The sequence below is a fragment of the Dipteris shenzhenensis genome, chromosome 8 (assembly GCF_047967505.1).
Source record: "Dipteris shenzhenensis isolate YYH24624 ecotype China chromosome 8, Dip_SZ_1.0, whole genome shotgun sequence".
Classification (NCBI taxonomy): domain Eukaryota; kingdom Viridiplantae; phylum Streptophyta; class Polypodiopsida; order Gleicheniales; family Dipteridaceae; genus Dipteris; species Dipteris shenzhenensis.
Genome location: NC_141603.1, coordinates 40967907 through 40984745, shown reverse-complemented (window position 1 = coordinate 40984745; position 16839 = coordinate 40967907). Strand labels below are relative to the sequence as shown.

The following is a 16839-nucleotide window of genomic DNA, read 5'->3' as shown; positions in this document are numbered from 1 at the left end:
GACTGCCACGTGGCCAGTGGGTCTGCAATGCAGTAGACCAGGTCAGTTTACAGACTGCCTGGGTCAGTTGAATTTAGTCGGCTAATTTGGGGGCCCTTGGGACCTATAAAAGGGAGCCCTTCGGGGCTCATTACCTATCAATTTGAAGAGCAAATTGTGGAGCAGTCCAGCCTGCCTCAAGGTCCAATTCAATAGTGTTTTGGTACAGCAAGGTAGGGGGCTCACTGCAGGGGTCAAGGACCTAAAGTATCTTCACCATTGGCTGCCCTCACAGCAGCAAGGAAGACATGATCAACGGAAGAAGTTGTGCCTCACCATTGGCTGTCCATGGAGCAGCAAGGAGGTGAAGCATCTACAGCAAAGCACTGCCTTAGGAGAGGCTGTCCTGAAGGATCAGTAGGAAGGTGTGTTTGCGGGGCACACATACCAGGCCCACACAATCTCTAGGAGAGAAACGCAGGCCTAGTGTTTTGAACGTGCCACGGAAGTAGGAGAATAGCCTTTTGTGTGTTTAGGGGTCCACTGAACATAGCTTTAGTATTGTGTCCACATTGTGACGGAAATATATTTTGCTGCAAAGCATACCCTCTGTTCTATTCTCTAGACTGGCACTCGCTCCGAGAAGCCTATTCCTCACGGTGCTCCCGAAAAGCCCATTCCTCATGGTGCCCTCCAGAAAAGGTCCTCCATCCTGTCATAAGCCTTCTCGAAATCCCAGAGAGGAACTATGATAAGCTAAGACTGTCAGAAATCCTAGATTGACTATATTTAGAAATGTGCTAAGGAACAGAATGGAGACTGAAATAGCAGGGAACAAGGAATATTTGTATTGCTTGAGTGTTTGTAGTGTATCATCCATACAGTTGGGCCTCTCTTATATAGAGAGTGAAGAGTCACACATGAAAAGGTGTGTACTCCAAAGTGTATGTGCATGAAGAGGTGTGTACCCCTTGTGAAGGGTGTGACCCTTGATGAGAGGGTACATTACAATGGTAGTGTCTCTTCAATAGAATGTCTCTTGTGAAGGGTTGTGCCTCATAGGAAGTGTCTTGTTGAAAGGGCATACCCTTCCACAAGTGTCCATTCATTAAACCATCCATAAGTCTAAGGTATAGAGAAAGGAATACATCACAGATCGTGACATCCCCTCCCACTCAAATTAAGACCTTGGTGGAGATAATGAACTGGTGTAGAAAATATCACGGTAAATTCTGAAAATATTGCTGTAAAATGTCAGGTACTGCTGTAAGTCTTCATCAGATTGCCAAGTGGCGTCGGAGTCGTCCAGATCTTGCCAAAGAACAAGGAATTTCGTGATAAGCCGATGTTGAGTCTCTTGCTGTCGATGGTCCAGAATACGCTCAAGAACAAGGAGAACATAATCGTTTTCGATTTCTGGGACATAATCACTAGCAGGAGGAACTGCTTCATCGCCTGGAATGAACGTCTTTAGCCAAGAAATATGAAATGTCGGGTGGATTTTACCCCATGATGGTGGTAATTCCAATTTGTAACTTAAAGGTGAATTTTTATTGACGATCCGGAAAGGTCCATAGTATCTTGGTTGCAACTTAGGAAACACAGAGTTAATCATCTTGTAGTGATGTGGGGCTACAAATAATAGCACCATGTCACCAGTTTCAAATTCTAGGTGACATCTATGTTTGTTGGCAGATCGTTGATACCGCTCTTGCGCTTTTCGCATATGATCCCTAACTTGGAGTAGAATGTCTTGCATTTCTTGAACCAGTTGATTAGCTAGGGCCACTCGATGTTGAAGTACAAAATTCGTTGGTATAATCGGAGTGTGTTCATAAGCTGCTTGGAATGGAGTCATGCTGATGGCACTATGGAAAGAGTTATTATAAGCAAACTCAAGGAGTGGTAGATACTCTTCCCAAGTTGCTAGGCGTGCTGAATATAATGTCGGAGCATTTCTTCCACAACTTGGTTGACTCTTTTAATTTGGCCATCTGATTCTGGGTGGTAGACTGAACTGAACAGTAGAGTTGTACCCAAAGATTTGAACATTGAAATCCAAAAGTGACTGGTAAACTTAGGATCCCTGTTGGATACGATATTCTTGGGCAATCCATGGTGTTGAAAGATGTGTCGTATGAAAAGTTTGGCGATGTCCGGAGCCTTGCACTTCTTTTGCAAGCAACAAAGTGTGCCATTTTGGACAATCGATCAACAATTACCATAATCTGAGTGTTACCTCTGGAGGATCGTGGTAGTGTTGTAATAAAATCCATGGAAATACTTTCCCACCTTTCAGTGAATTGGAAGCGGCTGAAGAAGTCCTGCTGGAAGTCGTCGGCTTGCTTTCATTTGTTGACAAGATAAGCAAGATGTGACCATTTTGATGACGTCGCTTTTCATCTGAGGCCAATAGTATGTTGCACTGAGTAACCTGTAAGTCTTGTTGATGCCTGGATGGGCAGCATAAGGAACTACATGATGCTCTTTTAACAAAAGATGTCGAACATCCTTGTCATGTGGTACACAGACACGATCTTGATAATACAGAAGGTCGTCCGTATAAGAATAGAATGAGAAAATCTTCTATTCGGAAGTCGAAGGTTGATCTTTTGAAAGAACTTGTACTGCTGTGCCGAAGTCTTTATCATTGAGATACTTCCCTTTGAATGAATTTAGAACATCCACAGATAATGTAGAGATTACCATAGCTGATGCTAGAGTTAACCTGCTGAGAGCATCTGCAACTACATTGCGTAGTCTTGGAATGTACTCAATGGTCATGTGAAAGTTGGCCAGAAACTCAACCCAGCGTGCTTGTCAAGCGTTCATGATTGGCCGAGTAAAGATATACTTTAGAGAGTGATGGTCTGCCTTGACCACCGAGTTGGCTCCCATGAGATAATGTTTCCAAGAGCGATAAGCATGTACAATGGCAAGAAACTCCTTATCATAAACCGGGTATTGGGTTTGGATATCGGAATGTCTATAGTTGTCAAAAGCAATAACTCTACCTTCTTGCATCAAGACTGCTCCTGTAGCGATGTTGGAAGTGTCGGTCATGACCTCAAATGGAAGGTTTGGGTCAGCAATAGTCATAACTGGTGTGGTAGTGAGTGGTTGCTTGAGTTGTTGGAAACTATACTCTGTTTCGGAAAGCCATTGAAAAACTGTTGTGCTTTTCAATAATTCGGACATAGTAGTCCTGGAATGTACTCAATAGTCATGTGAAAGTTGGTCGGAAACACAACTCAGCGTGCTTGTCGAGTGTTCATGACTGGCTGAGTAAAGATACTCTTTAGAGAGTGATGGTCTGCCTTGACCACCGAGTTGGCTCCCATGAGATAATGTTTCCAAGAGTGATCAGCATGTACAATGGCAAGAAACTCCTTATCATAAACCGGGTATCGGGTTTGGATATCGGAATGTTTATGGCTGTCAAAAGCAATAACTCTACCTTCTTGCATCAAGACTGCTCCTGTAGCGATGTTGGAAGCGTTAGTCATGACCTCAAATGGAAGGTTTGGGTCAGCAATAGCCATAACTGGTGTGGTAGCGAGTGCTTGCTAGAGTTGTTGGAAACTATACTCTGTTTCGGGAAGCCATTGAAAAACTGCTGTGCTTTTCAATAATTCAGACATAGTAGTCCTGGAATGTACTCAATGGTCATGTGAAAGTTGGCGAGAAACTCAACCCAGTGTGCTTGCTGAGCGTTCATGACTGGCTGAGTAAAGATATACTTTGGAGAGTGATGGTCTGTCTTGACCACCGAGTTGGCTCCCATGAGATAATGTTTCCAAGAGCGATAAGCATGTACAATGGCAAGAAACTCCTTATCATAAACCGGGTATCGGGTTTGGATATCGGAATGTTTATGGCTGTCAAAAGCAATAACTCTACCTTCTTGCATCAAGACTGCTCCTGGAGCGATGTCGGAAGCGTTGGTCATGACCTCAAATGGAAGGTTTGGGTCAGCAATAGCCATAACTGGTGTGGTAGTGAGTGGTTGCTTAAGTTGTTGGAAACTATACTTTGTTTCAGGAAGCCATTGAAAAACTGCTGTGCTTTTCAATAATTCGGACATAGGATCTGCGATCTCGGAAAACTGATAGACCTTTGTATGGTAGAAGTTTGCTAAGCCGAGAAAAGAACGGACATCATGAACATTCTTAGGAGTAGGCAAGTTTCGGATTACCTCAACCTTCTTGGGATCCACAGAGATGCCTTGAGCTGAAATAACGTGTCTCAAATATTCGAGTTGGGTCTTGAAGAACTCACTCTTCTCAACGTTGATGTAGAGAGAATTTGCGCGGAGAACTTCAAAAACTTGGTGAAGATGTTGTTTGTGCTCATGTAGGGATCTGCTGAAAACAAGGATGTCATCGAGGTAAACGATAACGAACTTATCGAGGAAAGGCCTGAAAATGTCATTCATTAGTGTCATGAATGTGGCCGGGGCATTGTTTAACCCAAAAGGCATGACCAAACATTCATAGTGTCCATACTTTGTTCAAAAAGCTGTCTTGTACTCATCGCCTTCTCGTATGCGAATTTGATGATAACTTGAACGAAGATCAATCTTTGAGAATTGTGTTGCGTGTAGAAGTTGATCGATGGATACTTGTCATTAGACACCTCTCAGAGCAGGATCACAGAGTTCTTCCCATCGAGTGACATTGATCATAAAGTCTCTAGCTGCAGACGTGACAGAGACACTCGACCCGACGATCGCAGCACGACACACGAGACATCGAGGGGACACACAGATCACTCTAGGAGATCCCATGTCATGTCTTAGTGCTCTCTCCCTCTGCAATGCTTGATTGTAACTCCTCGCTTCTCCTTTGGATCGTTGTTGCCGCCTTGCTAGCCCAGCCGACTTGGGGTGTAGGGCCGGCCACTCTGCTATGACCTGTTGAACTCCTCCTCTTGTAATAATGCATTGAGGATTCCAAACCCCCTTGAAGGGGAGTCCATGGCAGGGCTGCTCTAAGTGAAGCACTATCGAGGAATGATCTGACATTGTCGTCTTGGCTTGATTGCTTGTAATATAGTTTTTCATGTATCTTACTGCATATTTTATGCAATATTTATTGGAGGTTATGCCTAGTTTTTCATGTATCTTACTGCATATTTTATGCAATATTTATTTCAGGTTATGCCGCAGACAGGATTGCTACTTTTATATGAGTGGACATTTTTCCTTTTTGCTCTGATGTTTAGTCGCTATCTGGAGGTCATGTCTGCATGGGGTAGAATGTCAGCATCAGGATCCATTCCAGCTAGTGCTTCAGTTCAGTATGATTCTGGTAAAGGTACTTTTTTCTGGCTAAATCATATTTTACCGGGTTTTATTTTATTGTTTCTCTCTGCAAACTTTTTGGGAGCTCCATGCGATTGTAGTCATTGTGGTTGTTTGCATTTCTCAGTCTATTTTTCTGATATGAGGGGGGGGGACTGACTATTTACAGTTTGTCGGGATGTTGAAAGTTATGATCGTGTTATTTTTTCTGTTGTACAGGTAACCTGAAGCTTTCAACCTCTTGGGATGGTGTCACTATCATTTATGGTGCTGGTATGGCATTCATTGCAATACTAGCACCATGTCTCCCATTCTTGTTTGGTGTAACTGCTCTTTTTGCTCGGTAAGTTTACTGGAGTCTCCAAGAAGTTCAACCACCCCCCTCTGCCCCCCTTCCCCCTTTTATCCCTCAGCCCAAAAAGAAAACAAAAAACACCACCCCCCCGAACCTTTTCCTGCTTCTCTCTCTCTCTCTCTCTCTCTCTCTCTCTCTCTCTCTCTCTCATGCGTGCACGTGCATGCCCATGTGCACATAGAAATAATGAAAGAAACAAAAGAGAGTTTTATTAATGTCTTTGGAAAACTGATGACAGTCAATGAGAGAACATGCAAGTACAGGGTACGTGATGGTAAGATGGGAGCGCCGGATTGCTTCCCCAAGTTAAGAATGGCTCAAAGGCCTGAATACTGAATATGAACTCTGGGCGCTCTATGGATCTCTTTAAATTCTGTGTAGAACTCTAAAACCTTCTCATGGATATTGGTAGCTGAACTGAAGGGAGGAGCACTGCTAATTGGACAATAGTGGAGGTCCCTTTGGGGAGTCCTGTGTCTGTTTATGTGTCTCAAGGGTGTCAACACAGCCAACGGAAAAGGTCAGGGCACAAAGAAAGTGGTGATCCTTTGTGGCTGTGAAGGAGGGTCTGATATAGATAATGACTGCTTAATAGGGGACTCTGGTTTCAATACCTGACCATCTCAATGTTGAAGAGGGCCTTCCAGACAGGGATTTTGGGATTCCATAAAGTGGGAAACTGATGGCTGAAGCCCTGCTATAATAGGGGAGGGGATAGTCTACTGAGAGCAACCAAATATTGAAAAAAAACTGAAATTATCAGAGGTGTGACCACAGTGACTATGTAATGGAAGTTTGTACATTGAGTACATCTTGTACATGGAGTACAACTGGACCTTCACTTGCCTCTTTTCCATTGTAGCTGGCAAAGACCAAGGTGTTGTTGAAAGTATGCGAACTTGTCGAGCGCAAGTGGCTTTGTGAAGATATCTGCTATGTGTTCTTGTGTTGGTGGACTATGAACAAGGTCTATTTTTTCATTGAGGACTTTCACTTCAATGTGCTTTGTTTTGGCGTGAAATTTTTGGTTCTTTTCCTGTTGAATGCTGCGCATATTATCAAAGTAGAGCACTGTAAGAATTTCAATTTCTAGTGAAAACATTTTGAACCAAACTGCGTCACATAGAGCATGGGTTGATCCTTGTATTCTGCTTTTGTGGAGGATAAGGTCCATCGTTGGTTGTTTACACTGTCTGCTCAATCGGCATCAGTGTATCCATGAAAGTCAAAAGTTGTATACTTGTCATAAAGCAATCCATAATTCCATGTCTCTTTCAAGTATGTGAGAACTCTCTTAGCTGTAAGGAGAGGAGTCTTTTTGGGATCCCACATGAATCGACTGAAAGCAAGAACTGAGTAAGGGATGTTTTGCCTTTTGATAGTCAAACAGATCAAGCTTCCGATAAGCTGTCTATACTGATGAGGATATGTAGCAGCAGAATTGTCATGAGCTGACGATTTGATATTGCATTCCATAGGAGCTGGAAATGGTTTGCAGTCATGTAAATCAAATTGAACTCCATCTTGTGTGCACACAAGTATAACTGAGGTAATCTGTAGATACAAACCAGAGCGCAAAACAGGCAATTGCCTGATGCAATATATGGTACTACCACCATCTAGCAGCCTGTATGCTGCCTAGATGTGGGCAGTAGGCACTCCCATAGGCTGCCTTCTACCTCCATAAAGTTCCTCCAACCTTGTCAACTTGCACGCTCTAGAGGAGGCTTTGCTGCTCTCCTTCCAGTTAAGAGATGCAGCCAAACTATGAGGCACAACACTAAATGCCAGGACCCCCAATTGGGCCCCCTGTTTATAGGGCAAAGGCCCTTCGACTAGATCCCCCAGACTAGGCAGCCAGTTTATCTATCACCTGACCAGCCTTGTAACCCAGCCAACCAGGTCTCTGGTTTGTACAGCCGATTGGCTTGGACTGTATGGTGTACAGACCCTCTCTTCCAGCTGCCTGCTCTTGGCATTTGCCCTTTTCCGACCTGACCTTGTGTGAGCCATCAGACTGCTAACCATTCTGCTCCATGGACCCTTTCGTCCCAAGCCTACAAACAGGCTCCACGTGGCCCTTTGCAGCACTGCATGTTGCTCTGGTTAGCAACCTTAGGAAGGCTTGCAAGATGGATGCTTTTGTTACAAGAGTTTGATTACACTGTGGTGAAAACAGCATGCCATAGCTGATTATTTGAGCAGACTCCAGTCAGGAGAAGCTCCGACTTGCATCCCAGATGAACTCCCTGATGCAGGTATATTACTAGTTGCTGCTGTGGTAGCTCAAATGAATGCCCATGTGGCCTCCCACAATCTGCCCACATGCCATACTTTCACGTCTTAGTTCAATCCCGATCTTCATCCTCTGTCCACGTCGCCTGTTTGACCCCTAAAGCTACTTAGGTCATTCTCCCCCATGTACTCTCTGACGCCTAAAGCTACCTAGGTCATCCTCTCCCATGTCCTCATTTGGGTACTCACATTAATGGAGGTGACTACTATATTCCAACACCCCCTTTTACCAATGCATTGTGGGCCTACACCCACTCATCCATGCAGATGCTCCATCAGCTTCCATGGAGAAGCTCACTGAGTGCTGTAAACCTTATGACCATCTGCCACTAGTTCCTCTATTAGGACCTTTCCTTTGACCAGATGCCTATTAATCAGGTCTCCCTTTTCCATTGTTAGCATGAACTACTGGTTTCAAAGAGTCACTATACATGCTGTATTGTTGGTGTCAAACAAACCACACAAGATTGTCCAAGCCTGTTATTGCTAGCTGAATGTGCGGAAACACTAACTTTGCAGCTGTCCTCATGATTAAAGATAGGACTCAAAATCCTTGAGCACCCAATCCTTTATATTTGTAGGTGTTGGATTTATTTCCTGCCCATGGCTCTTTCCGAAAACTAGTCGCAATGCATGTGGGGTCTCTACCGCTTGGGGCTTTAGCTGATCGGGCCAGTTCTTGGCACCTGACCTCCTAGACTGTATCCCTGACCTACTTAAGGGTGCACATGCCCTGGATCAAGATCTGAGGGAAGTAATCGAGCGAATGTTGCCTTCAAAGACTTTGTTGAGATATTTAAAGAGTGGATGGAACTCCAAGTTGCTGCATCAAGGCAGCCAGGGTGATATCAAGGGAGTAAGATAGGTGAACTCCTCTTTGGGCCCTTTGGATGCCTAACGAATGATCACCACACAATTATGAACGAGGCACCGCTGAATGGGATACTCGGAATAGACAATTGAAGCACCTGCAATTGAAGGCGAAAGACTTACACATGCAAATGAATATCGAGCAGGCAAATGACTATGAACCTAATCGAATTGAATCAGACTGCAAACACAAATGAATTAAGTGGGGAAAAGATACACCCGTGGGCGCTAGACTCCTTTTAAATGGGTCCCTTGCTTGGCCCTAACCTTGTCACAATGCTAGCTCATGATATGACCTCAAAACAGGATTACACTTGAGCAAGGAAATCTGAAAATTGTTGCTACACAGATGTGACACTCTCGTGAGAGTTTCCAGAGCTTATCATGTCTATCCATTAGTAAGAAGCTGACGAATTATCCTGTTCCTTAGAGATCTCTCTCTATAATCTTGAATTGATTTCGCCTCATGAGTGATATACACTGACAGGTCCTTCGAGCAAACAAGCTCCCATATAGAACCCAAGCTATCAACTGCACCTAACATCTCTTATCAGTCCAAGATGTCTTGTGCAAGGTGTCATGACACTAAAAATGATTTTTTTCCTTATGTCATGAACATCTGTCTCACAGAGGTTACCATTTCGAATAGAGTACTGAAATCCTCCCATGAGAGACACATATTAAAGGTTCTTTTTATCTTGGAACCATATGCATGCATTATTTCACAAGTAAATTTCCACCACAGTAACACTAGTGCACCTAGGCTAGTTCATAAGAGAAATGAGCATCCCAACGGTTCAGCCATGACTGAACATACTTAAGCTTTTTCACTTTCTTCTCCCTTTCAAAAGTCTCACGAGAGCAGGGTAATGCCTGGAAGCACATTGATGTTGTAATATGCACTACCTGATTCATGTGCGTAATCTGAGCAAGGATTTCAGCCATAGTAGGCTCTAGTAGGAGATTCATCATGCTGCACTCCTTTCATGGGAATCTATTTATAATCTATAGGTATAGATGAGGCCATAGGGAAGCAAAAGAGGAACAAAGGGTGATTCAAGCTGGAGTAAAGAGAGCTGGTTTAATACTCAGCCAATAGTGTCCACAATGGGTTGATTGTAGGGAAAAACATTCGTTGCCTTATAGTTGCTCATCCTTGATGAAGTAAAGCTCTTATTCGTTCTTGTGTGTTGAGAGAACTTTAACTAATTTGGAGTGTAAGAGAGGCGAGGGAGGAAGAAAGAAAGTATATTAAAGTCTGCAGAAGACCAAAAAATCTATTAGACTGAAGAGACTGGATACAAGAAGGCTAAGGGTGAAGCTACTTGATTGGACATCCAACTTGATGCAAGTGTTTTCAAGATGCTCACGACTCTTATGAAATCTAGCAATAACTATAGAGAATCTTCAAAGCTTTGCATCTGCTTGTAGTGGGCTGATGTAAACTTGCAATGAGCTACAATATTTCTGTAGTTGAGGTCATAGAAGACTCCAACAATGGATCCTAGCTGAAAAGCGAAATCTGAAAACTTTTCTTTGGCTCATGCTAATCTATCACTGCTTGTAGCACTTGTAGCTTGTGGACGGATGAAAGGTATAGCTCTTTGTTGCTGTAGCAAACTGTCCTCGCTTAGTTCTCTCTCATGGCTTTCCCCAAGGTCAAGACTTTTACCTCGACCCGGACCAAAGCCTCATACCCACCCTCGCGCCCCCCCCGCTCTCCCCCCACGGCCCCGCCCCCCCTTGTACATTTTTGCAAAGACGCCTTCCCCGTATGCCAAGAATCATCTACAGCATAAGAGAATGGTGAGCATGATAGACCCAGACGAGCACAGCAGGAAAGCTGTAGCTTAAACTTGCAACTCTAGAGAGGAAAACAAGTGCTTGCGAAGGACAAGGGAAGCAGGAAATCGTTCACAAATTATTGCAGATACACAATATAGCAGCACCTACACCACAGATGGTGACTATCGTCTAGGACTTGGTTCAGTGAAACACGAAATTACATCAACACATCGGATGTGTATGTAGAAGTACAAGAACATGAAAAAAGGGTGGTAAATGCAAGAATCGTATGCATAGGGGGGAGGCCAAATGGCTGGTTTGAAGGAAGTCAAAAGGAAAAGCTGGAAAATATCATGGAAAGAATCCCGGGAAGCTGAAGATGTAATTGCTATCATCCGGAGGGGACACAAGCCAAAGTGCTTCCAGAACAAGATGAAAAGAAGCAAGATTTTCAAACAAACCAATAAGTTGAAAGGTACTAAGATATGGATAGCAGAGGAGCTCACTCCAACTCAGCTCAAACTCAAGGCCACTGAATTGACTAAAGTGAAGGATGCTCGAAAGGAAGGAAAATGGGCTGTTTACAGGGATGGAAAGCACTAATCAGAGATTTCAAATCAAAACCTAAAGACTCTCAGTCTTAAACTGATGTTGTTCAGGCCACCTTTAAGATAGTATTTGATTGTAGTATGCCATAGTAAGTAGGGGCTAAGCTGCTATAGGCACTCTCTCGATTCTCTTTGGGTTTTCCTTTATGATGTAAGTACTTTTGATGTTTTGTACTATGTCCCATAGGCCCATGAGGCCTTCCACGGACATTAATCTCTCTCTCTCTCTCTCTCTCTCTCTCTCTGTGCAAATATTTTGCCTTATAAAGTTTTTAAAAATGACTTTTTTCGTGGATCAATACTCTTGAGTCTTTATAAATCAACACTTATGAGTACACTTTTGCAAATGCTCCCTCTCACTCGTGGGAGATCTCTTGCTGCTTTCACATTACTTGCCTTCAAGGACCTCAGATACACACTCTACAGCCTTAGAAAAGGTTTTGATACAATGCTAGAAAGTTTGAGAGAAAGGAAAGGAGAGTGCTGTAACTAATCGTACACCGTTTCATAATGTTACAAATTGTGTTAAATACATCGTCATTACATCATTATGCATGTTGCATAGGCATGTTGGATGGGAGCAATGGGATATAGGACTCCTCTCCAAAAGCATAGTTAGATGAGGAGGCTTGCAGGGTTCTCTCACATCACAGGGAGCGAGTTGAAGGATGGATAAGATTGCCATGGCCATACTCGAGGCACAGCGGATAAGCCATGAGTCCCAAATCAATGGCAAATACAACTTTCCAGGGCAGGTATCCCCTTGAGAGTGATTGGGGAGGGCTATCCTTTTTGTTTCTCAAGGTCAAAGAGTGAGTTGGATTGCTTCTAAAGCCCCAGTTGGAGTAGTTTCTCCACAAAATAGATCCACCTTTGATGGGCTCATCTGCCAGAGCATTTGGAAATTTCAGGCAAGGCAACATTGCGTGATTGCTAGCCCTTGCCAACATACTTTTTTAAAGGGATCAGAATGAGTGGATTTAACTAAGTAGACTTCACAGTACCAGTCCGTACCGTCTTTGAGCATAGTAGCTTTGCAGTTGCGTCTTGCTCGTAAAGGCCCTTCCCACTGAGTGACATTGGCTGTTCTATGACACATTCTTTCCAGGTTCTTTGGTCACTGTGGTCCAGCTATTGGCCAACACAGATATCCCATTTCTTTTGGCTGCTGAGGGACTGCCCATAGATTGTGTGTGTGTGGAGCAGGTGCCAGTTCTAGCATTGTCTTTGAAGGTGCTAGAAAGCACCACAAATCCTGCATGACTCTTCAGGGGTCCAGAGTATTGAAAGAGGGGGTGAAGGTTTCTCAGTTCGAGGCCAACAGCGCCTTCTTGACCTACCTAGGCAGTAAATCAGGAACCTGTGAAGCAGTCTGGACGGTGGCCAACTAGCAAGGGCAACCTTTTTGAGACAAAGCTTTGTTTTTCAAGGATGATATTGACCAGTGAAATGATGACATGCATGGGTGCATAGCCTACATGTAGACGAACATTACTTCTCAGGTAGGCTTGGGCTTGTGGGAAATTCTGTTGGGAAAATTCATGGTTGATGGTCATAGGTCCTGGAAAAATTTTCTTTCTTGTTGGTTTTGGTGGACTTTGGGCCTCTTTATTTGTGGCCAAGGAGCTCTAAAGAGGAAGGTTGACTATTGAGAATTGTTTTGGCTACTCTAGAGTGGGGTCTTATGAGTAAAGTATAATGGGCATTGAACGACATTATCATACAATCTGTGACCTTTTATTGACTAAGCGATGCATTTGGACATATGCTGGTTTAGGTACAACCTCAAAGGTGTACAAACTCTCAGGCTCATTGTATGCTCTTTTTTTGAAATAAAATATGAGGAGCTGTGAGTCGGTTGTCTTCACATTACCTATTCATAGAAAGGTTGATTTCAAAGGTCTACTCATCCACAACAGATTTGTGATCTACTAGGAGACTAATGAATCTGAGGTGTTTGTTGATTGGCTGTCACTCTTTTTTTTGGGTTCAATCCGACATTTTTCCTTTCACGTTGCAAGTTAACCTTTTACTGACGATTAAACTTGTTTGAATCAATTCACTTTAGAAGCTAAACACATGGTAATACTTGGTTGCTATGAAAGTTTATATTGGGTATAGATTTTAATTTTCGTTTATGTTTATGATGATACAGACTTGGTATGGTAATTGGAGGAGCCATGGTATTGGTAGCTTTCATGACATACGCAGCTGAACACCTAGCGATCCGCTGGTTTCTCCGTGGGCTTGACAATGGGAGTCAGCCACACAGCACATCTGATTTTAGCAGGCTGTGAAAGTTGTGCCAACTTAAAATTTATGAATTGCAGAGGTACAGTTATCGCTGCCCGAAGCTGAGCCATAAGACTCTGCAAAGATTAAATGCCAGCAGCACGTTTGTCTGGGATGTGGAAGCGTAAAGATGCATGCACTGTGCTTCAGATACCATTTGTCTCATTCATGGATTATGAAAGCCTTGTTTTCTCAAACATGTGCTATCAAAAGAGTGCTCCTTTTAGTGGCACAGTAAAATATATGAATGCCTTGTGTAGAGCTTATGTACCCAAAACGGCTTTGCCCTTTTCTAGTGCGTGGTAATATATTCAAATGCCTCATCTAAAGCTTTAAGGAGCAAGCTGCCCATTTCAACTGCGTGGTAAAATATTCAAATGCCTCATCTATAGCTTTAAGAACAAGCTCCCGCCGCCCGCCCGCCCCCCCCCTCCCCCCCCCGTCCCCTCCACCTTAAGGATCCTTGTATTTTGTATAAATTGGCTTTTGTGTGCTCAATTGTCAATTTGGAAACCCAAAATTTAAACCAAAATAAATCATATTTGGAAACCCAAAATTTAAGCCAAAATATACCATGGTTGCCCAAAACCAAGATCAAAGAAAACCTATGTAGGGACAAATCAGCCAAGGAAAAGCCTCCAGGCTAGGTAGCAAACAACCATCTTGGCGGAGAATAATGCCAAATGATGCCATGGGTGCTGCCAAAAAGGATACAACGAAAGATACAATACTTGAGAACGGTGTTGTGAAGATCATAATCTGCACATGTGCCACCTTGGCAAGGTTCCTATGTTCCTCATAACCTGTGGAGGCTAGTCCAAAGACAGCTGAGAATATGAGGAATATAAGTGAGTTGGCCACTCAACTCTTGGGTGACAACGGGATATTCAAATAGCCCCTCTTTCATGCAACTTCAGAGCTACAAAAAATGCCATGTGCGGATAGTGTAGGTCCCATGGTGAATATAATATTAAAATCATTGACGAAGATGGAGCATTATTAATGTTTTGTCAATATGTTATAATGTATTTTTGTGACCTCAAAATTGTTGTTACTTTTGAAGTAAACACCTTTGTTGATGAGATAGAATCCAACCATTTAAACGAGTTTACGGAACTTAGCTTGTCCAAGTATGCTAAGAACCTTCTTTTTCTTGTGTTGGTACCAATTGTCATATTAGGCCTTGGACTTATGAGCATTGATCCCACTCTTTTGCCCCATTTGCTTTCTCACATGGTCGTTTTCTATTGCGTCTGATTGAAATAAGCTTGCCAAATCACAATTATGTTGTCTTCTATTGTATTCAATTGAAACAAGCTACCGAAATCGATTTTCATCTTCGTACATTGAAAAAAATATTTGGGATTGTTTGCGAGTATTGCAAATAATTTGCATTTTCAGTTGACAAGCAAAGAAATTCCGTTGAACACATGAATAGATTTAAGCAACATCCATGGCTCTTTCCTATTCCCAAAATAGTAAATCATTAATTTCAAGTATCTACCAAAAACATTGAGCCATGTGACTTGTTAGAGGTATGTTAATGATCTTAAATTTTAGAAGATTTTTCTCTTTTTGTTACCTTAGCCTCAGCCTATTTGATGCAATAATCAGTGACAACAATATGTAGTGATCTACAAAGTCCATGCCTCACTTTTTGGAAGGTTCTCATGATATAATGGTGTCATTAGGGGGATTGTTGGAGTGTTAGCATCCTACGTAACATTTAACATACTCGGCCATATCTCCAAATAATGTGGGTCACCATGGTTTAGCACATGTGACTTTCCTCGCTAGTACACCATTTTGGGCTTGCTCTAGGATATTTACATAGGCACTCTTGTGTACATAGTGCAAGGTTCCTCAAATGAGTTGCTAAGGTTTGGCTTGCCTGATTAACTTCTTGGCCCTATCTTCATTTGATTTACTTCTTGTACACACAGATGCCATCCTTACCTTACTTGTATAAGGTCCTTGAATAAGCTACTAAGGTTTGGCTTGCATGATTAACTTCTTGGCCCTATCTTTGTTTAGAAGCCTATGTTGGATTTTCATTACTTTTGAGTTATAGGTGGGGAAGGTCAAGGATAAGCTTAAAGCTAGTGTCATCTATGAAAATGCCATGGGGGATACAATATGCCCTAGAATTACACAATGATTGACCCAAAATTGTCATTTGAGAGTGTTAAGAGACTTGATATAATTTGCAAATGTCTCACACATTCCTGAGGCATCACAAGTGTGCCTTCCACAAAAAGTGATGCAAAAGTTTTCCATAGAAACTTCTAGAAAGTCATGACTGAATACCTTAAGCACATTAATATTTTAAATGTGCCTAGAAACTTGTAGGAAGTCAGGAATGAAGGCCTTAAGCGTAGTGCATGTTAATCTTTTAAAAGTTTTCCATAGAAGCTTCTAGGAAGTCATGGATGAATGCCTTAAGGGTAGTGCACATTAATATTTTAAATGTGCCTCCAAACGACATTATTATTAATGCATCCTCTTTTGAAAGACCTTGGGATATATACACAAATCTAGGCTCCTCACCTGCTCGCTTTACGAGATCTATTTCCTGAATGATAGGCCATCATAAGGTCCATTGGGATATCCATCTTACGGTTCATGTCTGGCTTGCTCAAATTAGGCATACCTATCTCCCATTATGTAAGCCTTAGAGTGGTCTAGCATTGGGTGAAGGTGATCCTCTTCATTGTCCTTGCTTCCTATAATTTCATATCATAGTGCATGCTCTTCCTAGTACTTTTGCACTTGCATAGGGATAGCTTATGAGGTCCTCTTTTTTCTGGTAGAGATCTAAGTTCTTCATTCTTGTTCAAGGCCTCTAGTTATGCTATCGTCAAATTCAAGGGAATGGCTACTTAGTGCAGCACTTATTTCCAAACTATCGTGAAGTCGATGTGGGTCTCCAGGCCTTAACATGTCTTAGCCAATGCCCCTCAGGGCCAATATAGACATGCCTCTTCATCTTGGGGGTCAACAAAGAATGGCATGAGATGGTTTGTTCGTTAAAAATATCCCACTTCTCCTTGGGAGGGTAATCTTTTGTTGGTCCCAATAGTGTGCTTTCACCAAGGTGTATAGGAGATCAATTAGCTCTTCCAAGATTGAACAAAATTGCATCTTTGGTTTGATGATTGAGATGTCTATTGTTTCCAATATGTGCATCACTAGTTATCTACATCCTCATCAGTGGTAGTGGGGAAAATGGTTCATCCTTAAGGTCCTTTGGGTTTTCTAACACCATCTCTTCATGCATAGATCTATCAAATTCTAGAGTAGGCTCACGTTTTCACAGTCCAATAGAGGGTGCAATTGTGTTTGAGCGGATATCA

The 16839-nt window shown here is 42.6% G+C and overlaps 1 protein-coding gene across 2 annotated transcripts in view; it reads left to right on the top strand.

The window, feature by feature from the left end:
* The window catches only part of PGSIP6 (plant glycogenin-like starch initiation protein 6), a 45534-nt gene extending 31642 nt beyond the window's left edge, over nucleotides 1-13892 (top strand). Inside the window, exons 9-12 of one of the 2 annotated variants that reach the window (XM_087378469.1) lie at nucleotides 5135-5294; nucleotides 5501-5537; nucleotides 5582-5624; nucleotides 13350-13892. In XM_087378469.1, the coding sequence (XP_087234595.1) occupies nucleotides 5135-5294; nucleotides 5501-5537; nucleotides 5582-5624; nucleotides 13350-13409 (300 nt within the window). In that variant the 3' untranslated portion in view covers nucleotides 13410-13892. Of the gene's footprint in view, nucleotides 1-5134; nucleotides 5295-5500; nucleotides 5625-13349 lie in introns of both variants that reach the window. The other variant, XM_087378468.1, reaches the window with a different exon arrangement.
* Nucleotides 13893-16839: the final 2947 nt, after the last annotated feature.